At 48.8% G+C, this 14,860-nt stretch overlaps 1 protein-coding gene across 1 annotated transcript in view; it reads right to left on the bottom strand.

Annotated features, from left to right (window-relative positions):
* Positions 1-14,860, bottom strand: part of crim1 (cysteine rich transmembrane BMP regulator 1 (chordin-like)) — a 221,800-nt gene that overhangs the window by 54,139 nt on the left and 152,801 nt on the right. Inside the window, exons 6-7 of the mRNA XM_056295460.1 lie at positions 5,405-5,587; positions 2,288-2,485 (exon numbers count right to left, since the gene is read on the bottom strand). Coding sequence (XP_056151435.1) covers positions 2,288-2,485; positions 5,405-5,587 — 381 coding nt within the window. The remainder of the gene's footprint in view (positions 1-2,287; positions 2,486-5,404; positions 5,588-14,860) is intronic.

Genomic DNA, 14,860 nt, shown 5'->3' with positions numbered 1-14,860 from the left:
TCATCCTCTCTCTTCCTCTGCTCATCTTCTCTCTTCCTCTGCTCATCTTCTCTCTTCCTCTGCTCATCCTCTCTCTTCCTCTGCTCATCCTCTCTCTTCCTCTGCTCATCTTCTCTCTTCCTCTGCTCATCTTCTCTCTTCCTCTCCTCGCCCTCTGCTCATCCTCTCCTCCTCTGCTCATCTTCCCTCTTCCTCTGCTCGCCCTCTGCTCATCCTCTCTCTTCCTCTGCTCATCTTCTCTCTTCCTCTGCTCATCTTCTCTCTTTCTCTCCTCGCCCTCTGCTCATCTTCTCTCTTCCTCTGCTCGCCCTCTGCTCATCTTCTCTCTTCCTCTGCTCACCCTCTGCTCATCTTCTCTCTTCCTCTGCTCATCTTCTCTCTTCCTCTGCTAATCTTCTCTCTTCCTCTGCTCACCCTCTGCTCATCTTCTCTCTTCCTCTCCTCGCCCCCTGCTCATCTTCTCTCTTCCTCTGCTCATCTTCTCTCTTCCTCTGCTCGTCCTCTTCTCTCTTCCTCTGCTTGTCCTCTGCTCATCTTCTCTCTTCCTCTCCTCGTCCTCTGCTCATCTTCTCTCTTCCTCTGCTCATCTTCTCTCTTCCTCTGCTCATCTTCTCTCTTCCTCTGCTCGTCCTCTTCTCTCTTCCTCTGCTTGTCCTCTGCTCATCTTCTCTCTTCCTCTCCTCGTCCTCTGCTCATCTTCTCTCTTCCTCTGCTCATCCTCTGCCCATCTTCTCTGTTCCTCCCCTCGTCCTCCGCTCATCTTCTCTCTTCCTCTCCTCGTCCTCTGCTCATCTTCTCTCTTCCTCTCCTCATCCTCTGCTTATCTTCTCTCTTCCTCTCCTCATCCTCTGCTCATCTTCTCTCTTCCTCTCCTCATCCTCTGCTCATCTTCTCTCTTCCTCTGCTCATCTTCTCTCTTCCTCTCCTCGTCCTCTGCTCATCTTCTCTCTTCCTCTCCTCATCCTCGGCTCATCTTCTCTCTTCCTCTCCTCGTCCTCTGCTCATCTTCTCTCTTCCTCCCCTCGTCCTCTGCTCATCTTCTCTCTTCCTCTCCTCGTCCTCTACTCATCTTCTCTCTTCCTCTCCTCGTCCTCTACTCATCTTCTCTCTTCCTCTCCTCGTCCTCTGCTCATCTTCTCTCTTCCTCTCCTCGTCCTCTGCCCATCTTCTCTCTTCCTCTCCTCGTCCTCTGCTCATCTTCTCTCTTCCTCTCCTCGTCCTCTGCCCATCTTCTCTCTTCTCTCCTCGTCCTTGCTATCTAGCTGTCCAGTTGATCTCCTGAGGTGAGGTGTGAGGCTGTCTTAGAGAACACAGTAGGCATCAATATCCTGAGCACAAACCCCCAACGCCTCGTCTCTCTATCAGCTTCTTGTCACTGGTCCATCTCCATGGTGATGAAGCTGACTTGGTAATTCTGGTTTTATTTTCTGGCCATTTTATTTGGAAGGGGAGCAAATGAAGAAGCAAACACAAATAAGATGGCGGCACAAATTCACGTTTGCGGCGGCCTCACCCAGTACTTTTCATGCTGTGTCTTTGTCCAAGTCTGCATCTAAGTTTGTCTTTGTTCGACGGCTGGGAGAGCTGGTGTTGGATCGGCTGGGAGAGCTGGTGTTGGATCGGCTGGGAGAGCTGGTGTTGGATCGGCTGGGAGAGCTGGTGTTGGATCGGCTGGGAGAGCCTGGTCTGCTGCGTCCGGTGGGCCCAAGGAGCACAGCCCTACCTGGAGCTGCGCCCAAAGAGGAAACACCGAGGGCGGTCTGACAGGACGCGCTAGCGGGGCAGGCTAAGCTAACTGCTAGCCCGTATAGACCGGTAGTTCTGACAGTCCTCCTGGCTGGCGTTCGTTGTCCTGGACAGTGATTCTTGTTGTTTAGTTTAGGTATGTGTGTTTGGATGTGTGTGTTCTTGTGTTCGTGTCTGTGTGTTGCACTGCTGTGGGCTGGGGGCAACGGTGTTTCGCTTCATTTCATGCGCGCTAGTGCATGAAATGAAACGATGATGTGCTCCTGATTCTGGTTCTGAGACGAGGACGATGACAGGGAGGTGAGACAGTCTCTACCCGTGTGTCTCTTAATGTCTGTCTGGGTCTCACACGCAAAACTAAAACCAATCTCTTGGTACTGGATACGTGTGTGTTGCTGTGTGTGTGTGTGTTAGCCTGCCTCTGTTTATGTGTGTGTTGTGACCTCACAGACAAACAGCCCCACGTGGGGTCCACCTGCATGCGGAGGTGGACCCCGTGTGTTGGCGGCGATGCAGGGTTGCTTATCAGTGTGTGGTTTACCTTCGCACACGGGGCAGCACTCTCCGGGAACTTTGACCGGGTTCAGACAGTTGTGAGCACAGGAGGCGGCGACACACCGCCTCTCCCCCGACACACACTGACAAAAGGTGCAGTCATCCTCACGCCAGTGGTCGCCATGGGCAACGATACGGCCGCTGACATAGCAACCAGCAGCACTCAGAGCAGGGTAGATGGGATCTGTCAAGGTTGAATGAGATTGTATGGGGTGGGTGGGGGGTGGGGGGAGGGGGTGGGGGGGACAATATTTTCTAACATGAAGAGATTTCTTACCAAACGTCTGCATTACAAATGACATTTCAAATCCCTTCATGTACAAACAGCTTCAACCGCTGCTTAAACATGCAAAGCAGCCCTGAAGGTCACCGTTCCAAGTTAGACAATAGTCCAATTAAGTTGGTTACAAGATGTGTGTAAAAAGATTCCTTTCAGGACGTCCGGGCAGCGTGGCAGTCGATTCCGTTGCCTAGCAACACGGGGATCGCCGGTTCGAATCCCTGTGTTACCTACAGACATAATTGGCCGTGTCTGCGGGTGGGAAGCCGGATGTGGGTATATGTCCTGTTCGCTGCACTAGTGCCTCCTTTGGTGGACCGGGGTGCCTTTTCAGGTGGGGGGGGGGGGGTAACTGAGGGGAATAGCGTGATCCTCCCACGTGCCCCTGGTGAAACTCCTCACTGCCAGGTGAAAAGAAGCAGCTGGCGACTCCACACGTATCGGAGGAAGTATGTGGTAGTCTGCAGCCCTCCCCGGATCGGCAGAGGGGGCGGATCGAAGACTGGGACGTCTCAGAAGAGTGGGGTAATCGGTAAGCAGCGACCAGGACACATACCCACATCCGGCGTTCCACCCGCAGACACGGCCAATTGTGTTCGGAGGGACACCTGACAAAGCCGGAGGCAACACGGGGATTCGAACCGGCGATCCCTGTGTTGCTAGGCAATGGAATAGACCGCCACCCAGGTACCAAAAAGACGTCTTTGTGCTGCAAGCTCCATTATAACTGGCCTTCAAACATGCCAACGTTTCACAGCAACGTGGCCAGTGTTTCATCTGCACAACATGGGGGGTCCTTGAACAAAACAGGGTTGTGATCATGTTGGTCAACTGTTGAGGAACGGCTCGTGGAAATTATTACTGCACCCTTACAAACAATGCACCATACTGTCGTGATACAAGCAAATCTCTCACATTAGGAAACAACTGCTACACCAGGAGCCAAAACTACACGAGCTTTACTTTATTTAACCATAGTGACGTTATATTTACCGAGAATATGAACTTAATCAGCAGAATATCTGAATTTGGGTGTGCAAGGTACTGTAGTCATTGACCCTAAGGCTCATCAGGGACGTTCAGAGAATATGAGAAAAAAAACTGTATTCTTATCTAACTATAAAGGTTGTGTGGAACTGAAAAATCTGCTGTACTTTGAGCTATGTGTTTGCACTCGCCCACAGATGAACAGCAGCAGAAGAATTAAGCACTTCTCTTGGTTAGCTGCATGTCTTGTTAGCTGCATGAATAGATGCATGTCTTGGTTAGCTGCATGGTTAGCTGCATGGTTAGCTGCATGTCTTGGTTAGCTGCATGGTTAGCTGCAAGTCTTGGTTAGATGCATGATTGGATGCATGTCTTGGTTAGCTGCATGGTTAGCTGCATGTATTGGTTAGCTGCATGGTTAGCTGCATGTCTTGGTTAGCTGCATGGTTAGCTGCACGGTTAGCTGCATGTCTTGGTTAGCTGCATGGTTAGCTGCATGTATTGGTTAGCTGCATGGTTAGATGCATGCATTGGGTAGCTGCATGGTTAGATGCATGTCTTGGTTAGCTGCATGGTTAGCTGCATGTATTGGTTAGCTGCATGGTTAGCTGTAGGTCTTGGTTAGCTGCGTGCTTAGATGCAGGTCTTGGTTAGCTGCGTGGTTAGATGCAGATCTTGGTTAGCTGCATAGTTAGCTGCAGGTCTTGGTTAGCTGCATGGTTAGATGCAGGTCTTGGTTAGCTGTGTGGTTAGATGCAGGTCTTGGTTAGCTGCATGGTTAGATGCATGCATTGGTTAGCTGCATGGTTAGATGCAGGTCTTGGTTAGCTGCATGGTTAGCTCCAGGTCTTGGTTAGCTGCATGGTTAGCTGCAGGTCTTGGTTAGCTGCATGGTTAGATGTAGGTCTTGGTTAGCTGCATGGTTAGATGCAGGTCTTGGTTAGCTGCATGGTTAGAAGCAGGTCTTGGTTAGCTGCATAGTTAGCTGCAGGTCTTGGTTAGCTGCGTGGTTAGATGCAGGTCTTGGTTAGCTGCGTGGTTAGATGCAGGTCTTGGTTAGCTGCGTGGCTTCTCAGCTGTGTGACCTTCACACAGCCACAACAAGCCAAGGTCTGCAGCCATCCAGGCTGATATGTACTATGCTGCAGGTTTATAACAGCTACAGCCATGCAGTGATTTAAAGGCCAGTTATGGCATCCGGGTGGCGTGACGGTCTATTCCGTTGCCTACCAACACGGGGATCGGTGGTTCGAATCCCCATGTTACCTCCAGCTTGGTCAGGCGTCCCTACAGACAGTCTACGGGTGGGAAGCCAGATGTGGGTATGTGTCCTGGTCACTGCACTAGCGCCTCCTCTGGTCGGTTGGGGCGCCTGTTTGGGGTGGGGGGGTAGGGGGAACTAGGGGGAATAGCGTGATCCTCCCACGCGCTACGTCCCCTGGCGAAACTCCTCACTGTCAGGTGAAAAGAAGCGGCTGGCGACACCACATGTATCGGAGGAGGCATGTGGTAATCTGCAGCCCTCCCCGGATTGGCAAAAGGGGTGGAGCAGCGATAGGGACTGCTTGGAAGAGTGGGGTAACCGGCCAAGTACAATTGGGGAGGAAAAGGGGGGAAACCCCCCCCCCCAAAAGGACAAGTTATGGCCCCTAAAAGTAGAAGCCTAGTTTTTCAATAAGTAATACATTTAGCGATAAATATTTAACAATTTCCAGAGCTAACTGGCTAAAACCGTGCCATAGTGTGTTTTGTGTGTGTTTTGTGTGTGTGTGTGTGTGTGTGTGTGTGTGTGTGTGTGTGAACGAGTATCTCTGCTGACGTGTGTGTCCGTCTCACCCTCGCACACAGGGCAGCATTCTCCGGGAGGGGTGTATTGCTGCGTGCAGCCGAGAGTGCCACACTGGGCGTGGTAACAGTTAGCCACGCCCCCTTGGCAGCGGCAGAAGCGGCAGGCCTCCAGCTGGAACAGCTCCCCCTCGGTGTGCTCCTCCCCGCCGAACACGCACACCGGCTTGGTGTCTGACGGGGGGGGGGGGGGGGATTGGGAAAACAAACAAGAACAATAATGAAAACATACAACAGCGCAGCAGCTTGGAACAAGAGGGATAATAACACGCCGGCACTGCAGGCTGGATTGTGTGTGGGTGAGTGTGTGGAGTAAAAAGCCCACTTCAGGTAACCATGGCAACAAAAGGTGCAAACTCCACCTTTCCGATGGTGCTTAACGCGGTAAGTAGATACACGTGCTTCTACGTACACGTGCACTTGCACAATTAGCCATTTCATCTCTGCTCTTCAACGCTGTTCTGGAATACACGCCGTAAGCGTCCTGAAACACCAGGAGGTGATGATGACAGGGGGAAAACTGCAGGTGCTGCATCCAGAAAACTCTGGCCATTACGAGGGGTGATAAGAATAACACACACACACACACACACACAAAAGCAATCTGAAAAATTGTGATTTATCATCAAAATTAGAAAATTTCGCCTTTGTTTCTCCCCAGTTGTACCCGGCCAATTACTCTATTTTCCCGAGCCGTCCCGGTCTCTGCTCCACCCCCTCTGCCGATCCGGGCAGGGCTGCAGACTACCACATGCCTCCTCCCATACATGTGGCGTCACCGGCCGCTTATTTTCACCTGACACTGAGGAGTTTCACCAGGGGGACGTAGCGCGTGGGAGGATCACGCTACTCCCCCCAGTTCCCCCTGAACAGGCGCCCCAACCGACCAGAGGAGGCGCTAGAGCAGCGACCAGGACACATACCCACATCCGGCTTCCGTCCCGCAGACACGGCCAATTGTGTCTGTAGGGACGCCCGACCAAGCCGGAGGTAACACGGGGATTCGAACTGGAGAGCCCCGTGTTGGTAGGCAACGGAATAGACCGCCACGCCACCCGGATGCCCCTCAGTTTACTTTCCTGATCTGAACAGATGCAATTGCATGTTAATGATTGGATTACCCGTGCGACTGCATGTCACAGTTTTTTGTTGGACCACTAGATGGTGATAGGTGCTGCTACAAGTACAGAGAGTTTGCAAACTGGGTAATTTGCACAATCGACATACCGATAAACTCATCATTCATTATCCAAACCGCTTTATCCCGCTCTCAGGGTGAGGGGATGCTGGAGCCTATCCCAGCAGTTATTGGGCGGCAGGCAGGGTAATACCCTGGGCAGGCCGCCAGGCCATCAACCCAACTCTGCCACCCTTTGGTAGACAAAAGCCCCAATCCCCCTACCCTCTGAGGACTGCAGCCCTCTGTGCATGAAGCAACCATGAACTGCACCCAACTGCCTTTCTCACTGAGGAGTGTGAAACTTATAAGCTAACACAAAGGCCAGAACATCATGAAAATGACGAGGCCATATACTATGCTAACCAGTTAGCTCATTGTCACTCATATCTTCACGCACTCCATAGCACTATACAAATTTCCTGCATGCTTCAAGTCCTCCACCATCATCCCTGTTCCAAAGAGGGACAGAATAACCAGCCTTAACGATCACAGGCTGTTGGCCTTAATAATATAGTCATGAAATACTGTGAGCAGCTGCTTCTGTCCTACCTTAAGTCTACCATACTCTTCTGGACTTGCTACAGTCTGCTGACACAGCAAACCAATCCCTTTATCATGACGACACCCTGAATCTTCATTATGTCCTCCAACATCTGGCCACTTCAGGCTCCTAAGTTTGGATCAGCTTTGTGGAATTCAGCTCTACAGTCAATAAAATTGTTCTGGAATGGCTCCATGTCAAACTGTCCTAGCTGAACATGGACCACTCCAATCTGTGAACGGATTGGTGACTTCCTAACAGATGGAGCAGTAGATGTGGATGGGACCCTGTCTGTAAGACTCCATAACCATCAGCACTGGTCTTGATGCATGCTCAATAATCCAGTTAAGAGAATCCCATAAATACTTACGAGCCACTGAAAAGAGAGCCAGGTAGTGGTTACAAGAAAGAAAGCGATAGACTGCATGATGCTGTTAGAACAGGGCAATGCTGCTGACAGAATTCTGGACCATAAGTTACATAAACAGCAGGCTTAAGGAGTAAAGGAATACAGTAATGGCGTTACGTAATCAGGATACAAAAAAATGTAACTGTACTCCAATACAGTTACGGGAAAAAAAGATGTAATCAGATTACCGACACAATTTAAAAAAAATTTGTGATTATTTTTCACGATTACATTTTAAAAATAATACAAAATAAATATTTCCCCCCCCCCCATGGCGCCGTGCAACTGCTGCCATGGCCTATGCATCGCAATTTGTGGCCACTCAACTCATGGACGACCTGGGAGGGTTGCTTAGTTGGGACGTTCACCTGGAATCCCATGGATGTATTATAGTAGAACTGGATACCGGATCTAAAACTGGCGCCTGTTCATTCCCACGAGAATTGCTCGCTTGGTGCATACGCTGAAAAAGTTTCTGGCTTCTGGGTTACTACCGGGTACATGAGGCCCACTGAATATGCGCAGTAGTGTTACTCCCATCATGCCTCTAGGCTATGAGAACGGCTCGTACACAGCCGTGCCGTCATGCAGAAAAAAAAGAGGATTTTTTTGGACTTTGGAAAAATTTTAAAAAGATTAAAACCCCATGGCTTAAAAATATACAATACAAAGAGTAATAATTGACCATGATTATAGCTGCAGGTGTCCTGTCAACAGTTTTACAGGCGTCTCTTTTACAATGGTGGTCTATGGGGGAAATGCTTTTTGGGCTGCAGGGGACTGTTTCAGTGGTATGGGGCCCTTATGGCAAAAGCACGGCCACCCTTGGATTTGTAGAGGGAGCGGGATATAGATAAGAGACCCTGGTCAGAAGCTATGAATGGCCGAGAGGTGGAGTAAGGATGCAAAAGTTCGAAAATGTATAAAGGGGAAAGACCATTCATTCGTTAATTATCCAAACCACTTATTCTACTCAGGATCGTGGGGATACTGGAGCATATCCCAGCAGTCATTGGGCGGCAGGTGGGGAGACACCCTGAAAAGGCCGCCAAGGGGCAAGACCATGTAGGGCCTTATATGTGACAAGCAGTATCTTGAAGTCTATTCTATAATTTGCTTGGAGCCAATGAAGGGATGCAAGGATTGGAGTGATGTGGGATCTAAGATTGGTATTGGTTAGAAGCCTGGCTGCAGCATTTTGCACGAGCTGTAGGCAGGACATGGCTGCTTGGCTGAAACAGGAGAAAAGAGTATGACTGTAGGCAAGGCGTGAGAAAATTAGGGTATTGATCAGTAATTCAAGCTCTCTGGTTGATTGTATTGATTTGATTTTGTGATGTTCCACAGTTAGAAAAAGCAAGATTTCACAAACTTGTTTATGTGTAGGTCGAAATTCAGATTTTAGTTAAAGAGTACACCCAGATTTCTTGAGTAGGATTTAACATTGCTGGCCAGAGGACCGATACAGGATTTCACTCCTGAGACAAACTTATTAGCACCAATAAGGAGAACCTCAGTTTTGTCTGAATAGAGCTAATGGACATCCATTCCTAAATAGCGGCCAGGCAGTCATGAATGGTACCAATATTACCCATATTATTTGGCTTAACTGATAAATACAGCTTCGTGTCATTAGCGTAGCAGTGGTTAGAGATGCAACTGAACTGGCTAAACAGATTTAAAATAGTAAAAATAGTAAAGCAAATCGTGATTTTTGAATGACCTGGCCAAGTGACAGCATGTATATAGAAAAGAGAAGGGGACCAAGAACTGAGCCTTGAGGGACACCACAAGCCAACTGAACCATCGAGGAAGTAGAGTTACCCAGAATAAACAGAAAAAGTTATGTTGGTGAGGCAAGAGCTTAATAAGGTATGAGCCGAGCCATTGATGCCAACCCAAGTCTCTAAGCGATGTAAGAGGATGTTGTGATGGACTGTGTCAAAGGCAGCACTTAAGTCTAAAAGAACTAAAATCGAGCAGTTACCTCTGTATGCAGTCAGCAGTAGGTCATTAGTGACCTTAACTAGAGCTGTCTCAGTTCTATGAAGTGCTCTAAAACCAGACTGGAAACTTAAAAAGCACTATTAGTGTTTATAAAAAAATCAACTGAGAAGAAATTACTCTCTCCAGAACGTTAGATAGAAAAGGGTGGCATGATGGCCCAGTGGTTAGTGCTGTCACCTCGCAGCAAGAAGGTCCTGGGTTCAAACCCTGGGGTTGTCCAACCTTAGGAAGTCATCCCAGGAAAATCCTCTGTGTGGAGTTTGCATGTTCTATCCGTGTCTAAGGTGGGTTTTCTTCGCCCCCCCCCCACCATCAAAAGAAACATGCATGTCAGGGTTTATACTCCTGTCTGTGTCCTTGACCCAAGGCAATGGGAAAATAACTGGAGTTGGTCCCTGGGTGCAGCATGAATGCAGCAGCCCACTGCTACCAGCTACACAGACCACAGTTAGGAAGAATGGGTTAATTTGCAGTACATGAATTTCCTTAAGGGGATCAATAAAGGAAACTGAAAAGTCTATTTCACGATTCAGGATTCAAGATTCAAGTGTTTTATTTGTCACGTACACACAAGTACAAGTCCTGAGTGCAGTGAAATGAAAAAAGGTACGAGTGCCAAGATGTGCAAACATTTGGAGATTGGTCTGTAGTTACTTAGGGACAGGGGATCTAAATTAGGTTTCTTCAGCAATGGGTGAACAATGGCATGCTTAAAACTGTCTGGTAAAGAACCAGAGGCCAAAGAATTACTAAGAATTTGCAGAATAACGGGGCTGATAGTGGAAAATACCTCCTTGAGCAGCTTAGTGGGAATGATGTCCAAGATGCAGGAGGAGGTCATATTGGAGACTGTATTCTCTAACACTGAATTGTAATTGGTTGAAACTGGGTAAAAGAGGCAGCATTAACATGGGGAATGGACCGAGTGTAAGAGCCAGGCTGGATTTGGGTCCTGATATCATCCACCTTATCTACAATATGAGTGAGAAATGTTTCAGACAACTCAACATCACGTTCAAAAAGAGAAGTGGAGGGACCATTAATAACAGAATCAGTAACCCTAAAGAGAACTAGGATTGTGGTTATTTCTTGAAATTAGTAAAGATAAGTACCCTGATCTCACATTCCTAACTGCATTCTGGTAAATTAACATTTGGTTTTTAAGGGTGTTATGTGCTAATTCGGATTTGCTGACCTTGTATTGGCATTCTGATTTTCTATGGAGTCTTCTAAGGGCACAAGTGTGATCATTCAGCCAGAGGGAGATTATTTGATTTGTTTCCTACTTTTAAATGGTGCAGTTTGGTCGAGGATGGATAGGCACTGATCATTAAATGGATTTAACAGTGCATCTAGATTGAGGGGGGATAAAGAGGGATTAAAAGATGATGAGTTAAAAGCATCACAGAATTTAACTGCAGAGCCAGCGTTGAGAATGCGAGAGTGTGTTTTAGGATAGTGACTAGGAATAGAGAGCTGCAGTGGGACTATGAAAATGACAGCTTTATGGTCAGATACAGGCATATCCACCAGATTAAGACATTCAAGAAAGAAACCAGATGAGAGTACAAGGTCTAAGAAGTGGTCTTTGGAATGTGTTGCCCCTTTAACAGATTGAATGAGGTTAAAAGAGTCTATAAGAGGGGCTCCCGGGTAGTGTAGCGGTCTATTCTGTTGCCTATCAACACGGGGATCTCCAGTTCGAATCCCTGTGTTACCTCCTGCTTGGTCGGGTGTCTCTACAGACACAATTGACCGTGTCTGCAGGAGGGAAGCCGGATGTGGGTATGTGTCCTGACTGCTGCATTAGCGCCTCCTCTGATCGGTTGGGGTGCCTGATCAGGGGGGAGGGGGAACTGGGGGCAATAGCGTGATCCTCCCATGTGCTACACCCCCCTGGCGAAACTCCTCATTGTCAGGTGAAAATAAGCGGCTGGTGACTCCATATGTATCGGAGGAGGCATGTGTTAGTCTGCAGCTCTCCCCGGCTTGGCAGAGGGGGTGGAGCAGTGAACGGGACAACTTGGAAGAGTGGGGTAATTGGCCGGGTACAATTGTGGAGTAAAAGGGAAAAAAATCAAAAGAGTCTATAAGATCCAAAAAAAAAGTGAAGTCAGGGAATGGAAGAACAACGCACATGAATATTAAAATTGCCAAGACCTCCACCACAACCAGTGAGCGTAGGGAGGTTGAGGGTCCGGTAATTGGAAGGGCGGAGCTCTATTAGAGGGGAGCAGTTCCCGGTTTTAAGACTGGACTCAGTTAAAAGTAAGAAGTCCAGATTATGAGATTTTGTACTTGGCCAATTGTACTTGGCCAATTACCTCACTCTTCCGAGCCGTCCTGGTCACTGCTCCACCCCCTCTGCCGATCTGGGGAGGGCTGCAGACTACCACATGCCTCCTCCCATACATGTGGTAGTGGGCTCTGAGCCCTTTCTTACCCAGCGATGGAACGGGGTCCGACAGGATACAGAGATGAAACGTTTCTCCCATTCAACTTATTGACCATATGGACTGATGCCACGTTCTGGGACGTCAGCACTGGTGCACCATAGGGATGTGTGCTAGCAACTCCCCTCTATAACCTGACGAGGAGAGGTGATCCGCAAATCCACCACTGACAGCATTCTTACTTCATCAATCACGGTGTAATTCAGCTCAGCCCCCGCCCACACAAAGGATGGACCAGAGCCTAGCGTCTGACTGGCCGAGGCTGACTGACCGGCGGCAACTGTACATCAAGGAGCCGCACAACACCAGGGCCAGGAAGCCAGCTGAAAAGATTACTACTGACCGACCCCACTACTACTACTATTACTACTACTACTACTACTACTACTACTACTACTACTACTGTCGGCTGCTCCCGTTAGGGGGCACCACAGCAGATCATCCGTCTCCATCTCTTCCTGTCCTCTGCATCTTCCTCTGTCACGCCAGCCACCTGCATGTCCTCCCTCACCACATCCATAAACCTCCTCTTTGGCCTTCCTCTTCTCCTCTTCCCTGGCAGCTCCATATTCAGCATCCTTCTCCCAATATACCCAGCATCTCTCCTCCACACATGCCCACACCATCTCAATCTTGTCTCTCTTGCTTTGTCTCCAAACCATCCAACCTGAGCTGTCCCTCTAATATACTCGTTCCTAATCCTGTCCTTCTTCATCACTCCCAATGCAAATCTTATCATCTTCATCTCTGCCACCTCCAGCTCCTCCTCCTGTCTTTTCATCAGTGCCACTGTCTCCAAATCATAAAACATAGCTGGTCTCACAACCATCTTGTAAACCTTCCCTTTAACTCTTGCTGATACCCTTCTGTCACAAATCACCCCTGACACTCTTCTCCACCCACTCCACCCTGCCTGCACTCTCTTCTTCACCTCTCTTCTGCACTCCCCGTTACTTTGGACAGTTGACCCCAAGTATTTAAACTCATCCACCTTCGTCACCTCTACTCTTTGTATCCTCACCATTCCACTGTCCTCCCTCTCATCTACGCGTATGTATTCCATACTACTGACCCCACACACCCAGGAAAAACCCGCTACTTCAGAAACTCCTCCGAGGAAAAAGGCCCTGAGCTAACAGATCCAGCTGTGCACACCACTGAACACTTTCTCCCTGCTGAACAAGCCGCCCAAGTCCAGCAGTCAGTACTGAATATGAAACCACCACTGTGCTAGACGCTTTAACCGTGCCACTTTACTCTGTGCAGCACTGCAGTACATATCAATTCACCCTTTTCTGCTAGCCACTCGTTTTTTGTATCTGTAATTTTATGGTCTTGCACTGATTGCCAGGTAAAACTCCCGTGTACTCTGGTGAATGAGGTGACTCTGATGTTCTCTGCTCTCCTTCTTTTCCCGTTTTACTGCTTTTGAAACCGCAACAGTGCTTTTGTTTAAGGAGCCATGATGGCGTGTGGGGTCCCTTACACGATGCCGTCACTTTCAGTCATTTGCAATTCCCTGGCAAGTGCCCTGTGTGAGAGGGCAGGACTGAGAGCAAGCCCACTGGGCAAAACGTATGTGATTCTGCAAAACCTTTGCTTTTTTTTAATTGGCCTAGGACTCTCCCCCCCGCCTCCCCAGATTTTCAACATTGTTACGCAGACCCACAATCTGCAAGAAATTAAAGTGTCCTTGGTGTTATGCTGCACGTGCGGTGCCAGTTGAGTTTTCGGTGGTTCAACTCCTTGCAGTTGTCAAGGGAATTTCAGTGGGTTTGAATGGGAGGCGCTGCCTTCGTCTCATCAGCCTGTTATTGTATCGCTTAACGAGCTCTGGTTATCCTGCAATTTCTGTTTTCTAATTCTTTATCTTATTCTTTTAATATTCTTCCTGTTATTTAATGTTTTCCTCTTGACTGCAGGTGTCCCCACCCTTCTAAACAATACAGTGACCGCAGGTGTCTCCACCCTTCTAAACAATACAGTGACTGCAGGTATCCCCACCCTTCTAAACAATACAGTGACTGCAGGTACCCCCACCCTTATAAACAATAATGTGACCGCAGGTGTCTCCACCCTTCTAAACAATACAGTGACTGCAGGTGTCCCCACCCTTCTAAACAATACAGTGACTGCAGGTGTCCCCACCCTTATAAACAATACAGTGACCGCAGGTGTCCCCACCCTTATAAACAATACAGTGACCGCAGGTGTCCCCACCCTTATAAACAATACAGTGACTGCAGGTGTCCCCATCCTTCTAAACAATACAGTGACTGCAGGTGTCCCCACCCTTATAAACAATACAGTGACTGCAGGTGTCCCCATCCTTCTAAACAATACAGTGACCGCAGGTGTCCCCATCCTTCTAAACAATACAGTGACCGCAGGTGTCCCACCCTTCTACACAATACAGTGGCTGGAGGTGTCCCCACCCTTCTAAACAATACAGTGGCTGGAGGTGTCCCCACCCTTCTAAACAATACAGTGACCGCAGGTGTCCCGACCCTTCTAAACAATACAGTGACTGCAGGTGTCCCCACCCTTCTGAACAATACAGTGACTGCAGGTGTCCCCACCTGCAGTAGTGACACAACGACCCAAACCAACGACCAGTTTCATATGCACCCATGGGTGTGACCATTAAATAGAGTTACAGTGGCCATGTGTGCTGTCCACAGAGGGTTGGGGAACAGTTGCAATCACAGCATTGTAAGATGGTGACAGTTGTACTCTTAGGGCCCTGACACTCGGCCAACGTCGGGCCGTCGGTGAGTGTCTTGTGACCCTAGGTTTTGTGGTCTGTCCCGACAGATGTACTCTTAGCCCCCCACCACCCCCTGATTCAGGGATGGTT

This window comes from Lampris incognitus, chromosome 16 (genome assembly GCF_029633865.1).
Source record: "Lampris incognitus isolate fLamInc1 chromosome 16, fLamInc1.hap2, whole genome shotgun sequence".
Lineage (NCBI taxonomy): Eukaryota > Metazoa > Chordata > Actinopteri > Lampriformes > Lampridae > Lampris > Lampris incognitus.
The sequence above is the reverse complement of the archived record's forward strand: the minus strand, read 5'-3'. Positions and strand labels throughout refer to the sequence as shown.